At 42.1% G+C, this 25,155-nt stretch overlaps 1 protein-coding gene and 1 pseudogene across 2 annotated transcripts; both read right to left on the reverse strand.

Moving 5' to 3' along the window:
- Positions 1-1,675: 1,675 nt before the first annotated feature.
- Positions 1,676-3,042, reverse strand: LOC135592831 (patatin-like protein 3). 2 transcript variants are annotated; one of them, XM_065082518.1, is made up of 2 exons: positions 2,051-3,042; positions 1,676-1,886 (listed from the first exon to the last, which is right to left on the reverse strand). In XM_065082518.1, the coding sequence occupies exons 1-2, from the start codon at positions 2,957-2,959 to the stop codon at positions 1,779-1,781; spliced, it is 1,017 nt and encodes a 338-aa protein (XP_064938590.1). In that variant the 5' UTR covers positions 2,960-3,042; the 3' UTR covers positions 1,676-1,778. The 2 variants fall into 2 exon arrangements, with proteins under 2 accessions (XP_064938590.1, XP_064938591.1); XM_065082519.1 differs by having other exon boundaries at positions 1,686-1,845; positions 2,051-3,040.
- Positions 3,043-13,579: 10,537 nt separating this feature from the next.
- On the reverse strand, positions 13,580-23,650 carry LOC135592834 (histidinol dehydrogenase, chloroplastic-like; annotated as a pseudogene).
- Between the last annotated feature and the right edge of the window lie 1,505 nt (positions 23,651-25,155).

Consider the following 25,155-nt stretch of genomic DNA (forward strand, 5'->3'; position numbering starts at 1 on the left):
AAACAACAAAGGTATATCAACACTTTGATATCTATCAGATTATATTTGCTAATGATTTTTTCTACCCAATTGTGTGTTATATTTATTTTTAAATTTATTATTATTTTTTCTCAAAGTCCAGTGTGAAAGTTTACTACGAATTAGGATACTAACTGTATACTAATGGGGTGGTGCCACAGTTGGTCAGCACATAAGTGATCCCTCTCTCACCCCATTTAATAAAGTAAAGTAATAAAAATATATTTGTGCCAAATGTGATAGATTTAGGTCAATTATAGTAGTTTGATATCTATCAGATTACTCCGACGCATCCAAACCAAACTTTATTCTATATTTGCCTATTGATTTTTTCTATCTAATTATATCTATTATTTATTTTAAAAGTAATTATTTTCTTAAGGTCGTTATTAAAGTTAATTTTGAAACAGGATACTAATCACATAATAATAATAATAATGAGGTGATGAAGCAGTTGGCTAAGATTGAGAGTTCCAACTTCTCAAAGCCCATTCAATAAAATAAAACAACAAAGGTATATCAACTCTTTGATATCTATCAGATTATATTTGCTAATGATTTTTTCTACCCAATTGTGTGTTATATTTATTTTAAAATTTATTATTATTTTTTCTCAAAGTCCAGTGTGAAAGTTTACTACGAATTAGGATACTAACTGTATACTAATGGGGTGGTGCCACAGTTGGTCAGCACATAAGTGATCCCTCTCTCACCCCATTTAATAAAGTAAAGTAATAAAAATATATTTGTGCCAAATGTGATAGATTTAGGTCAATTATAGTAGTTTGATATCTATCAGATTACTCCGACGCATCCAAGTTTCTTTTTTTTGTCTACTGGTTTTTTTTACCTAATTGTGTTTTATATTTATTTTTAAAGTAATTATTTTCTCAAGTAAGTTATCAAAGTTAACTACGAAACAATATATTAATCACACAATAATGGACACTGGTTCATTCAAGGTTTATTCTTTTTTTTTTTGCTTTGTTGAATGATTTTTTCTACCTAATTGTGTCTTTTATTTATCTTCAAATTAATTATTTTTATTACTTTATTGTGCAAGGCTCGTTCATGCATAGACACCGTGCTCTTTCCATGAACAATCCATCGGCTGTGGCTATAACCACGTTATTATAGGTGATAAGGGCAATAATTATGACAAGACCCTCGTGATATCAGCTGATGCCCCGCACCTTTGACGGGTTGACAACGCCTGACCAGCATGGGCTGGAACGCCAACCGAGGCCCATCAACGATCGCTCAGACTCGCCTCATCACGACACGCCAACAGCAATGTCAGACGTCATCAGGGGATACGACTCTGCTCCCAGTGGGCAAGTGCATCCGGTAACACTCAAACCCCTTATAAATACCGTCGCGTTCTAAGATACGAGAGAAAAGGAAAAAAAGATAGAGCACTCTTCTCCACATCACTAACTTGATCGTCAGAGGGATCGGGTCGGACATCATTAACTTGATCGTCGGAGGGGTCGGGCCGAGCTTCCGACCCGACCTGTGTGTAGGAACGAAGACGAGGCGTGTCTCGCCGGACGTACAGGCGGGGAGTCCTTTTCCGGAGAAAACGACGACCCCTCTCCCCGACCAAATTGACCAACGGGTCGACGACCTCTACTGTTCCGAGGAATCTCCCGGGGGATTTCCGTCATTCGGACCCAGAACAAGCCGCGTCGGTCCCGAGACCATGGCATAAAGTTGTTTACCCCAACAGTAGGTATAGTTTGCTCACGGAAGTCGAAGGTTTACCTGTATGCGCAGGTAATTGCTTGCTCTACGGTGTCCGAATGCCGTCGCCACCGCTTGATCCACCTGACGATGATCACAAAAGCCACGGCTTTTGATGAGTTAATCTGAACCGTCAAAATATTTGATCATAGATGATTGTGAGAATGTACGGTCAGGATACGTTTTTTACCGACAATTGGTTAGGGCTAGAAAATGTCTCGAAGAAAGAGGAAAAGAAACTGAAAGCAGCGGGCGGGAGAAAGGAGATGGGGGAGTCCGGAATCCGTACCATGTCGGCGAAGCCCTCGCCAGCGATCCTGACGAGCTCAGCGGCACCCGGTGCGGCTGGCGCGGGGGCGGAAGCGCCGAGAGACACCACCATGAGGTCTTCCACCCCGGCCGCGAACGGGAACTCCGGCTTGTTGTGGAGGACGTGCGTGATGGCCGCGGCCACAGGGTTGGCCATCGCCACCCCGGCGCCCACCGCGGTGACGCGCGTCCGCCCGTCCACCGACCGCAGATCGACCGCCGCGGTGGATGCGTCGGCGCACGTGGCCGCGCACACTTCCCACATCCGGAAGTCGTACCCGTCTGCCTCTACCGCGTCAGCCCGCGAGAAGAGGAACGGCGCCCCCGTGGCGAGATCGTAGCACGGGATGAGCACCGGCTTGACGGTGTCCCTCAGCGTCGCGTCGCCGAAGATCCGACGGAAGAAACTCCCGGGTCGACGGAACATCCCACGGAATAGGCCCCTCCCGGAGGAGAAGCCGCGCCCGCGGCGGCGGCTCTCGGAGAGGAGGAGGTGCAGGGCGTCGGTTGCGGAGAACAAGGGCCGACCGTCGTGGTCCCTGGTAAAGAGCATCGCGATGAGGACGCCGCCGGCGCCGGAGCCGGCCGCGACGTCGAACATGTAGGCAACGCGGGCGGATGGGTCGCCGGAACGGTGACGGAGGGAGGACCCGAGCCGGGCGAGGGCGACCGCGGCGAGGAGGGCATCGGAGGGGCTGCCGCCGCCGTCGATGGACAGGATCCGGATCCTTCCTCGGGCACCTGCGGCGGTCCGGGGGAAGGCGCCAGCTGAGGAGTAGGAGGAAGTGGGGAAGAAGAGCTTGTTGGGGTCGTCGAGGCCGAAGAGGAACTTGCTCTCGAGGACGGAGAAGATCTCGTAACTGAGCTTGTCGGCGTCGACGAACGCCATCCTTCCGAGAGCGTGATGGAAGCGGTCGAGCCCCACGGAGAAAAAGAACCGAACCGGATTTATCTGGAACGGAACGGAGGACTCGAGCTTGGAAGGCGGCGAACTGCTCTTCCAGCTTAAATAGCCAAGGGGAAAGGCGCGCAGGTCAGGGTCACGACCACGGAGCACGTTAGCGGAACGTGGGCCTGACCCGTACGTCAGCCGCAGCAACCGTCGGATGAGCCGCAAACGGTCGAGATCGGAGGCGGGGAGATGCGCTGCGGAAAGTGGGACGAAGGCTGGGTGACGCGTGGGTTGCGTCGGGTCGGTGGAGGGGGATTCGGCGACGACTCGGCGGGGAGTTCAGATGGGCTTGCACGTGTGGGAGGACCTCGGTGCGTGCGGTCACCGACGGCTTCGGTACTGGGGATCGGACGCGATCGCATGGATCCCAGGACGGTGTCGGGGACGGACGAGACAGTGACAGCGGCGAATCAGGTTGCGCCACGCTTCACTTTTTTTTTTTTATGGCCCGCGGGGATCAGAAAAAGGAAGAAAAATATAGAGGTAATACTGTCCATATCTTTTAATTACATGGCTTTAATAGTTACTTCCAAAAGGGGATCAATTTATTAACTTGATAGGTCACATAAAGGTTTCACCTTTTTAACATAAAGGTTTCACCTTTTTACACTTTGTCCTTCATAAATTATTTTCGTGAATTGTATCCTTATTAACTAGATTACAAAGATGTTATGACACAAACACCATCCTGTTTATAAGAATCAGGTTTTTTAAAAACTAATTAACATTAATCAAATCAAAATATTAAAAAGAATTAAGAATTTGACGATTAAAAGAGTTATCCAATACTCTCATCTTTTGCAAGCCTGGATAAGTTTGATAATTTATTGGGTTAAAAATCAAATAAAATAGCAAATGATTAATTGGTTAGATTAGTATATATGATCTAATTAATTCAGTTCCAAACCATAGCTAGTTTTGCTTTAAGTTATGCCTGTATATTTGTTTAGATGATCATTTGAAAATTTTACATAAATTACACTCTATTTACTTGTGGTCCGAATGTGTGCTTAAAGGGAATTTTGCAGCATGATGTATGTATCTGTCTGTAAAAACACTTACCTTGTTGGTATACTTTGTATCAAATTTTCCAATCTTGATCCCAATGTTTGGCATTAATCACGTAAGTTGGTGTTAGGTTTATTCTAATTAGATTGGAAGTTTCTGGGTGCGGGGTAAGTTTCACTTGTTGAGGGATTGACGAGGAGCAAGACAAGAATACGAGATCAATGATATATCTAATATATCAAATCTTAACGTGGTACGCGTAGTCAAATGATGATTCCATATCATGACAAATCATCTGATTTTATCAACGAATAGTTTTTTCCTGTCTTCTTACCATGCATAAATACTAGGGATAGTTTGATATCAAATATCATGATTCGAGCTTGGTGGACTAATTGATTTTTCAATTTTGTTTCATCGAAATTGTTGATCAAAATATCTAAGCTTCATTTTTAACGAGAGAGTAACCAGACATAGACATTCAAAAAGACTTCTTGTTTTATATTTGCTTTGATATTGTCAATCAACTTTTTTCATGTGATTCGAGTGTTAGGTTTATGCTGATCAACTAAAGTATCGGAAGGCTCCTCTTGGAGTCCTTGTTTGATGAATGAAGGGTTGGTGCAAAACATGGTGTAATACAAAAATGGGTACCAACCACTTTATTCCTCCTGGTTTGAAGGACTACTTGTCTTGGCAGCACACTGTCACGGACTTAGCTGGTTTTGCCAAAGTCGTGCGGCACCCTTGCGTGTCCGTCCGCAAAGGTCAGCCTCCCCGAAACCTCCCACGGTCCCTTAGGACCTACAAAAGAGAAAACGGGTTAGAAAAACGCCTCACTCGGGATCCACAAGCAAACAATCCAGGAAACACTTTATGGACAATGCAAATTACAAAGAGACTTTACAAGCTCAGAACAGTTGCACAACAAATGTTAAAAATGATCCATTACAGACCGAGAATCTCTCACGTGTGTCCACATAACACAATCTTTATTTACAAGCCTACAAGGGGACTCTTAGCCTTCGGCAGTCCCTCTATATGCTGTGCAGAGCATGAACAAACCAAAAGACACAGACATACATGAGCATTGCATCCAACATCCTGTTTCGAAGTTTGTCCGTGACATTCTCCCCCACTTATTCCTTCGACGTCCTCGTCGAAGCCTTTGCCGACACTGCAACTCCTTGCCTTTGCTGAGTCTTCAATCTCCTGCTCCAGCTGCAATGCACCTCCTGGCTCCCAGCTGCTCTCCGCTGTTGTTTTTGAGTAGTCGAACCTTTGATCCGCCATGCTGCTTCAACTCACCAATGACTCTGACTCTGGTGTGGGGTTGGTTGAGTTGTGTTGATCCTTGTTGGTTCCTGCGGATCCTCCAAATGAAGGAAAAGACCATCCTTACTGCGCCAGTCTCTCAAAATTCCACATGCTGCTTGAACTGGGTGGATGCTTGTTGGAGCTTTAACGAGCATCCTTTCGCAAACTTCTGAAGTTTTGGGTCCTTCCTCCACAAAATTTGTCCATTGACTCTTCTTTCGCTTAGTTGTCACCTCCAAGTAGGTTCGCAACACTTCCGCTTTCGATTGGCATTTCGTTGGGAAATGAAGCGGACAATCTACTCTCAGTAGCACTGATCACCGTTGGTGAGGATTTGACAACTATTGTCTTCCATTATCTTCGAAGGGTCTTTGAACTTGTGTAGAGCTCCTCTGCTGGATAGATAAGAGAATTGGGGTACTCGGTTTTGCCCATTCTCTTAATAGTTGAGAAGGCAAAGGTTACTTGACTTCGCCCGCCTCCTCGAGGTTGTACTCCATGCATCGAGCTGGTTACTAGCCTTCGCCTGCTCTTTGCTCACACTTCTGAAGCACTTGAAGTGTTTGCACTCCTTGCATTGAGTTAGTTACTGTGATTCACCTTCTCAATGTCATTGAACTTCTGGAATGCCGGAAGTTTTCACCCCAACTTGGAGTAGTTCACTGATAGATTTGGTCGCCCCTGGGAATGTACCGTCTTCTCCATCAACCCTGCCGCCTACTCCACTGAGTAGCAAAGGTACAACACCGCGTACTGTCTGCTTCGTTCCTTGGTCGTGCACTCTTGCATGACCCGAAGTCCTTCTCTTTCGGCTATCTTGATGAGAAGCTTGTTGACACCGGTCTTACGAAGTTCCTTGGCCTCGCCCTTCAGCCTTGTCTCAGTACATGGAGTTTGCCTCTGCGTACTCCATCTCCTCGGCCCCTTTCACGACCAAGCGCTCTCCCTCCATGAGAGCAAGGGATCAATGACTTTCACGAAAGTCCCGCCTCTGCGGTACCATGGCGCTGCCATGCCCATGGCCCTACTATCCATCGCCTCGCATCTGCATCCTTTTTCTTCACAATCAGTAGATATGTCTCTGTGGCACTCCTCCGAGTCCACCTCCATTCTAACTGATGCTTGATTTTGGGTAGCTAAGTCCCTCTGGACTCGTCGTCGCTTCCTCGCCCTTTTTCGACCCCCTGCTTCAACACCTCTGGGTTCTCCAAGCAGATCTCTTTGGTCGACGGAAAGACAGACTGCAACCCCCATGCATGGCCTCTGCCATCACGTTGTAGGATTTGCACCGATTCTGTTCTACTTAGCTTCCTTGGTAGCAACGTTCGCTTACTCGACCTTGTCCTCTGACTTGTCGGGCTCCCTTAAGCGAATATAGTTCTGGAGCAGTCCAACTCTCCAGCTGCTTCGATCATAACTCTGCATGATCAAGTCCCTCCCATGGGACTCACTGGTCCTTACATTCGAACTTCTCCCTTGGTGGAACACAGCCCCCATATGCTGATGACCAAGGCTTTCACCCGATGCAAAATTCGATGCACGCACGGAAGACCCGCCTCTGCGGTACCATGGCCTTCACTCCTTGAATCCATAGCCCTTCTTGCCGTCGTGTTGTTCACCGAAGTAGAGCTTCCAGTAGCTCCCGATCATACCTCCATATGATCAAGTCCCTCACGGGGTGCTGTGTGTATCGTATTGCCGCGAACTATTCCACCACGATCCACTGCACCATGTTGCCTCCTAGTGACATCTCCATTGCATTCTGATTCTTGTGGGGTGAACTCGAATTGTGAACCCTCCATGTGTGGCCTCTGCCAATACATCGCAGGGTCTCCTCCACTTTCGACTTTGTTCGCTCCTTTGGCAATCGACCTTCATCCACCCACTCTTGGGTCACACTTAGATGAAGCACCGCTCTAGGACAGTCCATCGCCTAGTAGCTCCCGAAGTCCACCGACTTCGCTGAAAATGGTGCACCATTGTCTGGATCCTGGGTCTCTGCCCCTACCAACACAATCTCCGCTGCGCACCGCTTCCTTCAAGCAACTTGAATAGAAACACTGTGGCATATTCTTCAAGAGTACCCGCCTTCGCGTCCTCTTGCCCCGTGCCAAGGCCTTCTGAACCCAAGTTCGCCTCTGCGAGTTGAGTCGCCTTAGTTCCTTCGCCAAATGCTTCTCTGAGATAAGGTGCATGTGCCCAAAAGCTCCCTTCATCTTTGGCACCATGCAAGGTGAGTCCACTCCAACAGAAAGAAGGACCCATGGAACAACATGATTCTGCTCTTGCCTCTGCAAGAGTTCATGTCCTTGACCTCTGTCCAGGGAAAGCTCTGCGCCTCCGCTCCATGTTCCATCTTCTATGCCGACTCACTTCATACGGCTTGGGTACTTCGCCAAGTCACACCCAAGTTGCTCCGCTCCTCGTTTTTGTATTGCGTTGATGGTGGCCCTCGCGCCCACCATTCCACGGGTCAGCCCTCCCTTGAGTCCGATCTCCATATCGACTCCAAGTGTGCCTTCATTTGTGTTGCTTTTGGTCGCTCCCCCACTTGATCTCGCAATGCATCCACCAATGCATTCTCTCAAGCGAGATCATGCGACGACTCCTCGCCGCTCGCTCAGTCTGTTGAGCTTCATGAAGTTGTTGAAGGACTCCTCCTCAACATGTGCGGTCCGTTGCACATGATTCTCCCTCTGGAGAGCCGGGACTTATCCCTCCTGGATATCTATCCCGTTGGAGCAACATCTCTCTTTAATTCGGAGACCACCATCCCCTTGGACTACTCCGATTTGCCGAACAAACTGTGCATTGTTCTGCCTCCTGCAAACGCATTTGCTAGATTGCGACTCCACGTCAATACAGCCACCGCTGCACCACTCAAGGCCTAGCAACATGCTGAACTCGCTGTACACTTCAGCCTCCTACGGACGTATCCTTTGCATGCCGAAGAGAATGTTCCAATGCTCCATGGTGCCGAGCTCCGGTCGCTTTGGGATGGCCACGAACAGTTCGTCGTCCGTATACAAGCCCTTGCATGAGTACCGAATTCTTTGAGTTAGCAATTCCCCTCACCTCTGTGAGCTTTGCATAACTCTTTCGGTCGCCGAACAACCCATTCCACCTTACATGGTCTCGACTTTTGCCAAGCGCCTCGCTTGCTTTGAGCACCATCAAGTGTTGTTGTCAACGTTGAGCCGTAACTCAAACTCAGCCATCCCAACATTTGTGCGCTCCACATTCTTCCCAGCTTGCTTGTCCTCGTGGTGCCTTTGGCACGAAGGGTTGGCCATTCCTCTGAATGCCAATCTCAGATGCCCGCTCCTCTGAGCGACTCCTTTTCCCTACATCTCAATGTCCGTTTTCCCCAAAACGGTCGCGCGTGCTAGCTGCCCTCAACGCAGCCCCACTAGGTCCCCCACGTTTGCATGTCAAGTGTTTCTATGAGTGCTTGTCCCGCTCTGATACCATCTGTCACGGACTTAGCTGGTTTTGCCTAAGTCATGCGGCACCCTTGCGTGTCCGTCTGCAAAGGTCAGCCTCCCCGAAACCTCTCATGGTCCCTTAGGACCTACAAAAGAGAAAACGAGTTAGAAAAACGCCTCACTCGGGATCCACAAGCAAACAATCCAGGAAACACTTCATGGACAATGCAAATTACAAAGAGACTTTACAAGCTCAGAACAGTTGCACAACAAAGGTTAAAGATGGTCCATTACAGATCGAGAATCTCTCACGCGTGTTCACATGACACAACCTTTATTTACAAGCCTACAATGGGACTCTTAGCCTTCGGCAGTCCCTCTACATGCTGTGCAGAGCATGAACAAACCAAAAGACACGGACATACATGAGCATTGCATCCAACATCCTGTTTCGAAGTTTGTCCGTGACAACACGGGGGCATGGACTTGTTATTTAATTCCACAAGATAATGCAGGTGTGTTTGTCTTCATTACACGTTGGCCTCTTTATGTTATTGGCTTTTTCTTCCATGGGCTATTCAACCTCTCTTTCTTTGTTTCATAAAAAAATGCTTTCGTTGTGTACATGTTGCTTCCTCTTTTGTTCATATATATCATGGTGAAGGGCAGATGTCATTTAAGGTTCTTCCCCGCATTCAATAAAAGCTTAGCTACTCTTTCACGCAAAGGTCGGTGTTGAGCATTACTAGTGTACTTCGATAAGGAAGGAAGTCTTACGACTTGCACTGATGGCAGCTGAGCCAGTAAAGTGATAGAAAGCAATGTTTAGTATTGAGTTGAGTGTATAATTAAATAAACTCATAATTATGAGGGGTTTATTTTGCAGCACTAAGTTAGGTTCTATTTGAGGGGTAAGTATAAGCATTACTATATTGCTCAAGAGTGAGTGAGAAGAAAAAACAGAACTTTTCGTATGGTAAACTTTATAGGAACATAGATTGACAGTTGATAGTACAGATTAAGAGAGCGTAGGTTGATCCTCCTATATTCTGCACTGATCGGGATCTTATCTACTGGATTCCTCATAAGTTTTTAGTTGGTTTAAAATTTTATTATTATCGACTTATCAATTATCCGATTAGATGAAAATTAAGGAGGTTTGGGGCATGAGGGTTATATGTGGAGGTAAGCTGATATAAATTGTGTATAATTCTTGAGAAAAAAAGGGAAGCAAGTTCTAGTAATTAAGAATGCTTTATTACACTTATACTTTATCTCCACTTTCAACAACTCGTGCAATCTCGTTGAGATGCCATCTTTTCTTTCTTGACATGAAAGATTCAAGTATATAGTCCACAGAAACGACAAAAGGTACAAGAACAATTCGATTACTTTGTGCAACATAGTGATGAAAAAAATTACTTTCCAGTTGATCCCAGGTGTACCTTAATAGATGCCGATATTATTCTAAATTTCGTTGCATCTTGTATTCTTAAAAGAGATAATTTTAATCATATTTTTTCTTATTAATGTATCTAATAATATTTTTTGTATGGATTGTGAAGTTTTTGATATATGAGGTAAATAAATACATGGATTTTTGTGTTTTTCTTTTCAATAAATAAAGTACAGTTTTCAGGCCTAGTATTTCTACACAGCTCCAAGGAAGTAAATCTTTGACTTGGATTCATTTACTAATTAGTTAGATTTTCAAATTTTTGAAAAATTCTACACATTTCATACATAGATATTTTTTGTTGGCCAAAGTAAATAAAATATAATTTAGGTAATAGTATGATAAAAATGAATTGAGTATAATTAAGATGAATGAAAAATAAATTCCTATAAAATAATTTTTTTTTATCTATGTTAGGTATATTATTTTTATAAGGAGACATTGACGAAGATATTGTTCATAAAATGAAAGGTAGATAGTTAAAATAGAGGGAGACACCAGGCTTTTATGTGATCATCATGTGCTCCTGAGAATAAAAGTAAAATTTTGGAAGATATTTGTTAGGCTAGATATGGTCAAAGAGTTAGGTGGTTTAAAATGACATGCATAAAAAAAAACATTGTGGTTGGGATGAAAATATTAAGGTGAATGCATGGGATTTCTAGGAAAAATATGATAATTTTTTTCTTTCACAAATATGATAATTGTTGGCATGAGCATGACAGCATTCTTTAGTTGGCATTTTCCTGGCTATGTTACAGCATCATTTATAAATGTTATCAGCTTAATTACCAGCTTGCGCCGGTGACTTGATTACTCTTTTATTATTCTCTATGATGTGAACTGTACCAAAAGCTTCAAGCTTGATCAGATCAAGTAGGTAGCTCTGGCTGATATCAACTTTAGTGGGTTGGCTTGAAATATACTTGAACATAGTTGAATGACAATTGCAGCAACCCAACTTTCTCTTATATATATATATATAAAAACATGCAAATGTTAGCTAATTCAAAAGAGAGTATAGAAAGTTGCATGCATGTGCAGCATGGTCTAACCTTATCCTCATCAAAAATACTTCAAATTAATGCCATTGAGAACTTTATTGACTCAATTTCAACCATAAGCATGCAATGAACATGACATCCTCTGGTGATTTATTTATACCGAAGAAATGTTCTTTGAAAGTGATCTATGTTAGCTTGCATACAAAGAAGAGTGCTCTGTTGTTCTGCATAAAGTAAGTAGAGAATGCCCAACTCTAAGTTGATTAAGAAGTAAAAGTGACATCTCTTCTAATTGATGACAATTGTTGCATGAGCAAGCATCAGTGTGGGTGGGTTATTATCATGGTTATCATCATCTGTAGCATTAGTGTGTGCAGAAACTGGCTTTTCTGCCCCTAACGTCATTGTTGGGTGTTCAGGATATCATATCTACACCACTTTATCCTGGACCACCAACTCTAGTTTTTGTTCTTCCTATGTCTTCTGCTCCAAGTGCAATATAAAAGTGCTTCTTTTTCCCCTGGACCTATCTCTCTAACTTGTTCTAATCTGTTGCCAAAATTTCATCATTTACTTTGCTAGTGGAAGTTCCATCACATGTCTATCCTATTTCTATTTGTCACCAATAAGAACTGTATTTTGTGATGAAAATATTATGAGAAGGAATATATGCAAATGCCATGGGAATTGAAAGTTGCATTATATGACATCAGTCTAAGATTAGTCAATTCCTACCGACAGTTCTCGCAGAAAGTACGTTCAGCGTGGATTATATCATGTCGCATCAGACGACAAGGATCATGCAGCAGTACGGTTATTGCGTCACTTCACTGTCCAGCCAAGCAATTCAATATGATCGAGAAGCAAAGGTGAAGTTACTGCAAGCTCGAGTACACCATGCTTGATTGTTTATAGCAGCAGGAGTTACTACTCCAGTTTCCTCTTTCTTGCTATTCCACAACTATACGACTGTGAGATCATTCATGATTAGCCCTTCGCCCTTACTTTGCAATCCATCTCACATGTCTTGTCTCTTGCTTTGACAAAGTTTTCTTATAAATTTTTATGGGGGTTGCATGAAGGTCAGAACCTATAAAGTTATCTATCACTTTGAGCATGTTAATTGTGTAGGACTAGGATCTAGATTTTTCTGTTTTGATCGAGAGGAACTTCCCATTTAGACACTCTACTAACAAGCATAAACAGATCTAGTAATTTGACAATGTTTATTGCATACTCTCATGAATCTAGTATGGACAGATCCAGAAGCACCCATGCCTCTGGTTGTTTGAATACTGAATTGCTGTAGAGATGACACATGCCCCATATATAATGAATGACCATATAAAAATTGAGTTGGCCATATTTCCTTTTACATATCCCTAGTTGGGTTTGATAGAAATAGACAAAACCAAAAATTAAGAGTAGCCCTTTCCTGCATGATGTTTAGCATTTGAAGTTTTCCAAAAGTACCTCATAAACCTCCAGCGAGGATACTTATCGATGTTTTCTGCATCCCTCTGTTCTATGAATGTTTGTGTAAGGTTTACAAGTAACCTGTTATTATTTCAGGTACACCATGCATTTGTGCTGGTACATTAAACTTCTTTCACCTACCACTGCTCTACTTTCCTGAAAGTTAGCACATCTTGTGATATATATATATGCCTCAGCTCTTTTGTAGGCTTCTCCACTTTTGTATTTTAACTTGATCATACATCTTCCAATCCGTGGCAACACAATACATTAGAATGACTTGCTCTGAGAGCTCAACATGGTCTCATAAAACAAAGCTTTGTGGTGTTACCATGACCTTACACAGAGCCACGAGCTAAGATGGAGGACAGTAGGCTACTGTGGTAACTCTTTTAGATTGGGTTGTTTGACCTTCAATCTGATACCCTTTTTCATTCAAGACTTTTTGTGTTTTCTTGTTAGTCATCATCAAATCTCCAAGAGATCTCGATGTCTGCTCCCAATCCATGAACAGCTGTCTTATTTGGCTGTGTCCCACTTTTTCTTATCTTTTTTTTTCTTCTTCCCATCCAATAATTTTCTTGATCTTGTTGAAAGATTCATGGCAGCCTTCAGGAGTGGAGGATCTGGCTATCCAACATCTCAAATTAAAAACTACTAGCTGTGGGCACAACCCTCTAACCAAATTTGACTAATTATGTCTGTCACAATTAAATCCAATATCCAGAGCAAGAATTGTGGTTTTCCTACATGAGTTCTTGGTCGATGATGTTTCTCCATAAACAAACCATAGACTCGAATCTTAAGCATGTGACAAATCACACATATAAGATATACAGGACAACAATGAATTCATGAGAAACTCGAGGTCTGCACAAGTTCAAATATTACTTTAGACTAAAACAATCAACAATGTTGCATATCAAACAGAAAAAAGTTTCTTGCATATTAGAACAGTAACGTGAAAGGATGGCTTACGTAGCAAATACCGGTGGCGACAAGTTCTACAGCATGTCTGCTGCCACATAAGATGATGTGAATACGAACAGCAACACCCTATCCATTTGGTTATTGGCTTGTCTTTTCCATTTGTTCGTTGATTGTGAGCTTCAAAATGTTGCACAACAGTGAGAACACAACTTAATTAGGTTCTGCAAGCATAAACCGGATGATGAATGTATCTGAGGATGTAGTTATTGCACGTAAAAATGAGCTGACTGTTTTATTCACTCCCCACTTTGAGCTGCTTTTGTGGGCACTGAAGAAAGAGCACCCCCAACAGCTTGGCCTTTTAGCAGATTATGAATGATGCAAAATGGTAAAGGTCTTCAAGAAACAACCTGCTCAGTTCAGAAACCCAAACATTGACCGAGATAAGTTGTGCTTCAACGTACCAACTCAAAAAACTCAAATGGAGGAGCCTATGATATTATAAGTTCCCAGAGCATTTTGGACCTGCATTATGTCAGCTAAGCAGGTAGGCCAGCTTCGATTTCCTGCAGCCGAAGGGTAACAGCTCTCTTGTGAGCCTCCAGCCCTTCGACTTCTGCCATCTTTGCTACATGCGGTCCAATGTTTTTGAGACCTTCCTCGGTTAAGGACTGTACAGTTATGTATTTGAGAAATGAGTTTAGTGACACCCCACTGTACATTCTTGCATATCCGTATGTGGGAAGGACATGGTTGGTGCCGCTAGCATAATCACCAACGCTCTCCGGCGTCCATTGTCCTAAAAAGACTGAGCCTGCAGTGATCCACAGAAGTTACTAGACAATTTTAGCAAAGAATTTATTGTCCTCAACAAATTTTAACTGTAAATGATGCTTTCCAACAGATGAGTTTCAATTGATTGGAGACTGTGTGATAATAACGATACGCTCCAAAGAGAGTAAAACAGAACTTCTTTCTCTAACATGTTGAAACAATGGTTATAACCATAGCAAATTACCAGCATTCTCAATGAGACCCTCCCACCTTTCCGCATCCTTGACGTTGATGATCAAATGCTCAGGAGCATACAAGTTCGAGAAGGAAATTGCCTGCAAAATACAATGTTTTTTGGTTCTTTCACAAGCAAACAAAAGGAGCTAGAACTACACAATTTAGCAATCCAGTGTAAACTGATGCTTCTGCTGTAAATAAACCACAGCCCAGAGCATAGAGCACAATATTGTATACAGATCCAGCGGATTGCCAGGACTTTGGTATTAAGCTAAATATGCTCAGGCCCATATTTCCAATCACTTCAGATGATAAGGTCAATACTAATAGCTTCAATATAATACCAAAAACTTCAGCAATGTCCTTGAAACTTCAACTGCACCTAGAAATAAGCCCATAGGCACTTTGAAGTAGACTAGTTAACTTAATTTAGTATATATATGTCAGTTGCATTAGTAATGGATTTAGAACCTCTAGTCTGGTTGAAACCATGTGGCATGCACAAGCAGGTATTCAGAACCAACCTCAACCATGTCTCTGGCAAACACAACATAGCTATGACTCAGTGCTTTTGAAGCATATTCTCCTCTGGGAAGGCTAGCACATTGGTTGCTAACTTCAGCCTGGATAGCATCAATATCCACTCCATCTCCGGCAACGACAAGAACCACCTGACTATCTGGACCATGTTCTGCCTGTAAATTTAGTAGAGTACAAAAAGAAATAAGAACATCAAACCAAGAAAATTTTAAATGCCAGTTTGATACCTATTTTGGAAACATATTGGACCATACAGTACCAGTAAACCAGGCTATTTACGGACCTATACAACCCAGAATCATTAAATAAAATAATAGATAAATGAATAACATATGTACTAGTATCAAGCTAAGCGTTTTGATACCGGCAGTTGGTCAGGTTGGAAAATACTAGACAGCATATGCTAATCTGACTGATGCTTAAAACCTTGCAACTAAAGACCTACAGAGCATCAATTTGAAAAGTGAATTCATATAAATTTAATATATTTTTGGTTTGCTGGTCTTAGAATTGACTACATACGTCAACATCTTTGACTTGGGATTTTCTGGAGCCTTATTCCAGATAATAGATGCCCACTACCTAAATAGCTCGCATAAGAAAGTAACAACACAAGAAATAAAAAGAATATTCTCCATCAAACACATGCTAATCAATTGAACAATACAAGTGCAAACAGAATAAAGACCTGAGAGAGGAGATCTGCAGCTACATGAACAGGATTGGCATGCTTGTCAGCAATGACCAGAACCTCTGAAGGGCCAGCAGGCATGTCAATGGAAACCATTGCTTCACTGTTCTGCAGGAAAAGAGAAGTACACCAAAAAGCAGGTTAATCTCAGACCAACAAATTGGAAGGCTCTGCGGATCGACCGGAAATTGAAATATTGTAGCACCAAATCTCTGCTCTTATGATTAGGAGGATATGTCCAACCACAAATCTCAAGAACCATTTTAAGAGAAGAAACAACACGATATCTTGGGAAATCAAAATAGAAGCTACAACATTTTAAAAAAGTTGATCTAAATAGATTGAAGATAGAATCAGGAGTAGAAGACTATTACACAACAATTCTTACGTGTTCCATAATCAAATCCTTTCATTAACAGTGATAGTATGATGCTGCCAGGTTCTTAGTCAGGGCTAGTTTTAGCAATTTAGATTAAGAAAAAAATAGTTTTATTTAAAATCCATGTTAAATACAACTAATAGATGATATTTTGATTGTATCCAGGAGTCAAAATGATGTCAAATCTATAAAAAGTAGATGACAAGCATTAGTGTTACAATAGGACTTCTAAAATGAGAAAAAGTTGGGTAGTAATAAGAATTCTGTTACAGTTGACAAAAAGTTACAATATGGTTCTAGTAGTTCCTTGTCCACAAAATGTCAGCCCTCAGTTAGAAAGAGTCCTTAAGGATTCAAAATATTGAAAAACAGGATCTAGCTGAAGAAAACAATGAAGATTTCTAGTGGTGATTTTACTTCTTAACTTCTACAACTATGTATAAGTGTGTGTGTATATATACATATACATACATACATATATACATATATACATATACATACATATATATATATACATATATACATATACACACACACACACACACACACACACACACACACACATATATATATATATGTTCTATCTTGACTTGTTACCTAAAATTTATTTTTTCTGCTGATGAGATCAACCATATAGCAGGCTTTTCTTTCCATTTGACATGTACATATGATACTAAAGATGATGGTTGTTCCTAGTTCCTACGTATCTTTCTCATCTATATTCTGTTCTCTTTCCATAGTTAAATCTTTTTCTATCTCGGCTTGTTACTAAAAGGTACTTTTTCTGCTGATACAATTAAACATATAACAGGCTTTTCTTCCCATTTGACCAAGACTAGTTCTCTACTTATTCTAATTGGGCCCTGATCTCCGTGGTGTATCTCTGGACGGAGTCATCATAGTGCAAGCAAATACAACCTAAAGATTGTAAAATTAAAAGAGGAAAAATATGTGGAACCAAGGACAGAGAGTAAAGAATTAAAGCATAAGGGAAGCTAAGGAATCCGAACCATACCTGGAGAATCATTTTCGCAGCAGTAACATATTGATTTCCTGGGCCAAAAATTTTTCAACCTGCAAGAAACCATTAAAGGTTCAGATATTAAGTATATGGCCAGTCAATTGTAACCAACACTGAAATTGAGTTGAAGCAGATGATCAACGTCAAATAAGGAGATTTTGATGGATAGTTATGGCACCATCAACAGGGAGATTATAAACCATCAAAAGAAGATGACGTACATTTAAGCACATTTGATATCATTTATGCATGGTAGAATAAGTACTGACGGCTGTCTTTGGTTTCATTCAAAACCAGACATTTGGACTTGGAGTAATTGCAGATGATGGTTAGATAATGGAAGGCCCCACAACAAAGTTTTTATTCAAAATGAAAAGAAGCTCACAATGACCGAAAGAGATACTGGAAAATGAGCTCATTAAGAAATATTTATGCATTGTGCACCTAACAAATACAAAGAATGCAACAAGAAGTGTTTGCTCTTTGATGCAAAAAAGTACTCACATGGAAGATTACAGAATAATAGAAGATAAGCTGTAATAACATAAGCCCAGTAATCCTAGAATTTACAGTCACTAATTTTACAAGACAACCAGCTGCTTTTGGTATATGTTCCTCAAACATATAAAAGAAAATAATTCATAAAGTAACCCCCACTACATACTGGAATTTTGTACCTTTGGGCAAGATGGAGTTCCCCAAGCCATTGCTGAGACTGCCTGAAGATATAACAGATAGAAATTAGTCAAAGCACAAGAAAAGCCATTTGCAGAGCAAAAAAGGGTGCTCAAAATCCTTGAACCTGAGCTCCCCCAGCTTTTAGAATGTGAGTTACACCGGCTTTCTTGGCACAATGAAGTACTTCCTGCAGCAAACATAATGGATTCAACTTCATCTCAATGTGGGGCCAAGGTTCTTGTAGAAGGCTACCTTGCAAATGCTACCATCACGACTTGGCGGAGTTGCAAGAACAATAGTTTTGCACCCGGCAATATGTGCGGGCTGGTGCACGGAAGAAATCAAAAGTCAACCATATCTGTTCACCATCATGCATCAAAACTCAACATAACCATGACTGAACCGCCACAGCCATCCCTAGGAATAGATGAGCATACCACTGAAAGCATGAGAGCAGTTGAGGGTAAGACTGCAGTACCCCCTGGAACATAAAGCCCTACAGCGCCGATGCACCTTGCTATCCTTTTGCACCGAACTCCCTATGCATAATCATTACATCCAAAACCAGTTAATGAGAGCAAGAAAAACTTGGTGACAAAATAAAGAATACTATAAGTCATTTGCTTACTGTCATATTCTCAATATCCTTCTCAGGAACCCTTTGAGCATCATGAAATGCATAAATATTGGCATATGCCACATCAAATGCTTTCCTTACAGCTGGATCAAGCTTAACAATTACACAACAATACACAAACATTAACATGTATTGGTTGAAGCAAGTACAAATAGATGACAACAAAAATACAAGTTTTCTTTAACTAAAGATATGACTAATACAACCACATTGCTAATGAGAGCAATTTCCCACAACTTTTTACAAAGTCTGATATTGACATGGTCTCTAATAAAAAAGATCATGAAATCTCTTAAGAAACTTAATGGCACAATAACAGATAACTAACCACAATGATTATGCTAAAGCCCTTGAACTGATAACGTCTAGACCAAATGTATCATAAAAGGTGACTGAGAAAATGCAACATAACAGTTATGAAACATATTTGAATTGAAAAGACTTTTAACAATTTCGAAATAACCTGAAAGAAAAACCCTGGTAGCAATGATCGCCTGTCCTAAAGTTGATAAGTGATAGACACAACCAAAAATGTCAAATGCATACTTGTTCAAAAATAGTAATACAGCAACTAAATTTGAAGACAAAATTTATCATTCTACAGTCAGCTCAAAAAGAAGAATTCACAGCATGTTATAAGTCTCATTGGATTACTGTTAAAACCAGCCTACCTCTGGAACCGGAAGATCAGAAACAAGCTCAACTACTTTGTCAAGTACAACTTTGTCAAATTTTGCCGTATAACTGGATCAAGAAAAGAAAAAGAGATTTTGGACTTCTGAACAACTGATAACTTCATTAGTTGTTCAAATGAAAAATTCTATACAATATTTAGAAGCATATGTAGGAATCACTGACTCTATTACTGCAGCATCTCCTCTGCACCGTACATCATCCACGATTGGGTTTACCTACCCATAAAAAGTGCAATATAATTGTCATAGTAGCTTTACCACTTAAAGGTCCAACAATTTCATTATCAAACTTACCACACTAAAAATGGATGAGAAATCAATACGAGGGCGAGCCTTGAGAGAATCAACCTCAGTAAGAGTAAGCTCAGAAAGCTTATAAGATTTCATTGCACTCCTAACAATTCGACCTTTCAATCCTGTATGATCACCAATTGTCAATATCAGAGGCACTGCATAACTTATAAAAGACAAGTACATAATGTGATCATTTTACTTAAATTCTTGCTTCACAGCCTCATTTCACTAAAATGCAGAAATTGTTTAAATATTAAAAAATCCAAGTTATTCTTAAAGGTTTTAATAAATCAAAGAAATATGTCAGTAACCACGAGCAAAAAACTTTCCTACTGATAGAAACTGAGAATTCATAAAAACAGGAGGTACAAGTACCTTTAGGCAAATAGCATATGTTATATCTTGATAAATTAAGAGCACAAAGTCCCAGGGAATGGTCAATGGTACGAGTGCCAACAAATCTGTTAGTCCTTGCAAAAGATAAAATTGTACCGTCCATGAGACACCTTTATCATGCAAATGATGGTAAAATGACAATATAGAAAAACAAATTACAAAAACCATAGCCCTAGTTTTACAGAACAGGTAAAAAAAGTTACTTTAACTAGAGTATAAAAGAAAAGCACACAGCATAACTGTCATATTCAAATTAATCTCATATTGCCAATTACTCTACCAAGAAGATGAGCCCATCTGCAAATAATCTAATAGGGAACACTAACTAAATATATCTGCATATTAAGCCCACCTTCATATCTATAACCTGATAATATGGTATCAGCAAATTAAAGGTAGTCCCTTATGATCACGGTCCATCATGGGCAATCATGAAGGATCCATAACCATGTCAGATGAAGCTTAAGTGCAAAAAAATATGAAATGTGCAACGATGGTACCACAGAGGCGGGTCTTCCGTGCGTGCATCGAATTTTGCATCGGATGAAAGCCTTGGTCATCAGCATATGGGGGCCGTGTTCCACCAAGGGAAAAGTTCGAATGCAAGTACCAGTGAGTCCCATGGGAGGGACTTGATCATGCAGAGGTATGATCGAAGTAGCTGGAGAGTTGGACTGCTCCAGAGCCTATATTCGCTTAAGAGAGCCCGGCAAGTCAGAGGACAAGGTCGAGTAAGCGAACGTTGCTACCAAGGAAGCTAAGGAGAACAGAATCGGTGCGAATCCTACAATGTGATGGCAGAGGCCATGCATGGGAGTTGCAGTCTGTCTTTCCATCGACCAAAAGGATCTGCTTGGTGAACACAGAGGTGTTGAAGCAGGGGGTCGAAAGGGGCGAGGAAGCGACGACGAGTTCAGAGGGACTTAGCTACCCAAAATCAAGCATCAGTTAGAATGGAGTTGGACTCGTCGGAGTGCCACAGAGACATATCTACTGATTGTGAAGAAAAGGAATGCAGATGCGAGGCGACGGATAGTAGGGCCATGGGCATGGAAGCGCCATGGTATCGCAGAGGCGGGACTTCCGTGAAAGTCATTGATCCCTTGCTCTCATGGAGGGAGAGCGCTTGGTCATGAAAGGGGCCGAGGAGATGGAGCATGCAGAGGCAAACTCCAAGTATCAAGACAAGGCTGAAGGGCAGGAGGCCAAGGAACTTCGTAAGACCGGTGTCAACGGGCTTCTCATTCAGATAGCCGAAAGTGAAGGACTTCGGGTCATGCAAGAGTGCACGACCAAGTAACGAAGCAAGCAGTACGCGGTGCTGTACCTTTGCTACTCAGTGGAGTAGGCGGCAGGGTTGATGAAGAAGACGGTACAACCCCAGAGGCGGCCAAATCTGTTAGAGAATTACTCCAAGTCGGGGTGAAAACTTTCCGCATTCCAGAAGTTCGATGGCATTGAGAAAGTGAATCACAGTAACTAACTCAATGCAAGGAGTGCAAACACTTCAAGTGCTTCAGAAGTGTGAGCAAAGAGCAGGCGAAAGCTAGTAACCAGCTTTATGCATGGAGTACAACCTCGAGGAGGCGGGCGAAGTCAAGTAATCTTTACCTTCTCAACTCTTAAGAGAATGGGCGAAACTGAGTACCCCAATTCTCTTATCTATCCAGCAGAGGAGCTCTTTGCTTCAGAAGTGTGAGCAAAGAGCAGGTGAAAGCTAGTAACCAGCTTGATGCATAGAGTACAATCTCGAGGAGGCAGGCGAAGTCAAGTAATCTTTGCCTTCTCAACTCTTAAGAGAATGGGCGAAACTGAGTACCCCAATTCTCTTATCTATCCAGCAGAGGAACTCTGCACAGGTTGAAAGACCCATTGAAGATAATGGAAGACAATAGTTGTCAAATCCTCACAAATGGTGATCAGTGCTACTGAGAGTAGAGTATCCGCCTCATTTCCCTATAGAATGTCAATCGAAAGCGGAAGTGATGCGAATCTACTTGGAAGTGACAACTTACTAAAAGAAGAGTCGATGAGCAAATTTTGTGGAGGAAGGATCCAAAACTTGGAAAGTTTGCGAGGCGATGCTCGTTAAAGCTTCAACAAGCATCCACCCAGTTCGAGCAACATGAGGCATTTGAGAGACTGGCGCACAGTAAGGATGGTATTTTTTTCTTCATATGGAGATTCGCAGGAATCAACAAGGATCAACACAACTCAGCCAACCCCACACCAGAGTTAAAGTCATTGGCGAGTTGAAACAGCATAGCGGATCAGAAGTTCGATTACTCAACTATAGCAGTAGAGAGCAACTGGGAGCCAAGAGGCGCATTGCAGCTAGAGCGGAAGATTGAAGATTCAGTATAGGTAAGGAGTTACAGTGTCCACAAAGGCTTCGACGAGGACGTCGAAGGGATGAGTGGGGGAGAATGTCACGGACAAACTTCGAAACAGGATGTTTGATGTAATGCTTATGTATATGCGTGTCTTTCTAGTTGTTTATGCTTTGCACAGTATATAGAGGGACGGCCAAAGGCTTAAAAGTCCTATTTTAATAGGTTTGGTGGCCTCTTTAGGCTTGTAAATAAAGGTTGTGTCATGTGGACACGTGTGAGAGATTTTCGATCTGTAATGGACCATTTTGACCCTTTGTTGTGCAACTGTTCTGAGCTTGTAAGGTCTATTTGTAATTTGCATTGTTTATGAAGTGTTTCCTGGAATGTTTGCTTGTGAATCCCGAGAGAGACGCTTTCTCTAACCCGGTTTCTCTTTTATAGGTCCTAAGAGGACCATGGGAGGTTTCGAGGAGGCTGACCTTTGCGGACGGAAACGCAAGGGTGCCGCACGACTTAGGCAAAACCAACTAAGTCCGTGACAGAGCACCTCAAGCTTCGATCAGGCAGCATGCTTCAATGAAGCGCCGCCTGGGCACTCGCTTGAGCCCAGGCACCAGACACCTCAGGCAAGCGCCCGGTTGCAACAAAGTAACCAAATTAGAATACTAAGTCTAGTTCGGTTGAACAGTAAATTACTTGGTTCGATTATTTCTGAGTATTTAATCTGGAGATTTTGCTAACCTTTTAGCTCTTCCATGTGCAGTGTCCCAACTGTGGAAAGGAATTCCAGATTTTTAAGTAAGCATGGCAGTAATTCTCTAGATTAAAATTCTCTATTGTAGTGAGCTTTAAGTGCTTTTCTGTTTACTGGAACAATATAACAACAAATTGTTTTCTTTTAGGTCAGCTATGAAGGATGGTCCACAACTTAAAACATTTTTTTTCACCCTCTCCAGTGGATCCGAACAAACTGGACCCTGAAATGACAGATCGAGCAACAAAAACATCAGATCTCTAGAATAAAAACAAGTAAAGATCCAAATCGCAGAACTAAGCTCACCGATTCATCGAAAGAACAGGGAGACGCCTGATGTCCTCGGGTTCGATCGGTGAAGAACCGAGATCCGAATTTCTCCAGCGGGAACCACCACAGAAGCCAACAAAAACTCCGCGAAAACCACGAGGACGATCGGATAACGAACGCGACCGACCGAGAGGGAGATGAGATGGGTTCGGGGGAGAAATCTGGCGAAGTGGAGCAGGAGTTTGCAGCCCGTTGGTCGTCTTCCTCGGAGGCGAGCTTGAGACCCGGAACCAACCCTGGATCTGAACCGTGACTAAGCTGGATTTAAATTCTACGAAGCATCGACGCAGGCATCCGCTCCTGGAAAGGAATGTAGAGATATCAGCATAGATAATTTTAGGCGGACAATTGATCCACCGTTCATTTGTCCCCGTGGGCCGTCAGATACCGTGCATGAGACGACGTCGCATACAAGTGAAGACCTTCAAAGAAATGTCCAACGAGTTCGATTAATTTGCAGTCATGCCACTACTGCAGCAACCCCAACAATTATCGATGTTGAATAAAAGAGGGAAACTAGTGCGACGTCCGTCTTCCGTACCCACACCTCCCTCCGGGAATGAAGCACGGACGACAGAGGCGACGCAACATGGGGCCCGCGTGGGAGATCGACGGCTAGGTGGGTGAACAACTACCGTATATTTTCGTAGTGGTGGTCTCCTTTTTATTAAAAATGACACCATCAGGTCAAGATATTTCACGAGCAGGGGTTATGGGGTCCATCTCTATTATGGCGGGGGCGGGCCCGCTTTTGGTTGGTCCTCGTTGCATGACGACGTCTCCCCAAAACACGGGTACGAAGACACAATAGATGTGCATTATTGAAAGATATTACCGAAGTTATGATCAACCCAATATAGTTAAGATCATGTACCAAGACACCATAGAGGTACCAACATCGATTTGTTCTAGAGTTCACGATCGATATTGCGAGAAATTTTAACCTAATTTTTTCGATATCTACGTTACTAATCTGAAAGTATACGTGGCTATAATAATAAAAGAATAAAATATTTTATAAAGAAACCATTCTCAAACGTCACTAATAATTTTTCATTAGTCTTTTCTTCGTATGGGTGACAAGAGAGGAAGAGAGCTTATAGTTATCTATCTTATATCCTTGTCCACGTAAGCAAATGAAAGAAGAACAACCTTTGTCTTTTTTTTTTTTAACCCGGGAGTTACACGAGTGACGATATTCTCTTTATCATTTGTTATACCCTCACCCCCCTTTCGATCAAAAGTACATTTCAAAAATTCTTTCTAAGAGGTTCTGAAGTGTAGTTGTCAACTTATGTAATACGTGCACCATGCAAAAGTGGGGGGAACCGTTGAGATTCCTATTTCAAATCATTGATATTTTTCAAAAGCAAACATCCACTTGATGAAGAGAACCATAGAGAGATTTGAGCTTTTCAAGGTCGTCTAACTATAAATTGATTGCTCTATTAAGCTTATTATAATACAAGTTTAGCATTTCTCTTTTCTCTCTTTCCTTCTAGTCAACCATGGTAGTCACGACCGTTCAAAGGATGGGGAGGAGCCAAAAGGCATTGAAGAACTTGTTATCGAATGACGTCAACAACTCTGTCAATGAATTTTGTCTCTACTCGGAGGAAGTCGATAAGGAGAGTTGAGATAGGCTCTCCCCTCTCCTCTTACCGAAAAACTCTAAGAAAGTCCCTTCTAAGCCTAAGTAGTTCGTGATAGCTGACGAGTCCTTAGTCGACGAGTTACAAGAACTATAGAGATAGTTGC

The sequence above is a fragment of the Musa acuminata genome, chromosome BXJ1-9 (assembly GCF_036884655.1).
Source record: "Musa acuminata AAA Group cultivar baxijiao chromosome BXJ1-9, Cavendish_Baxijiao_AAA, whole genome shotgun sequence".
In the NCBI taxonomy this organism is placed as follows: Eukaryota; Viridiplantae; Streptophyta; class Magnoliopsida; order Zingiberales; family Musaceae; genus Musa; species Musa acuminata.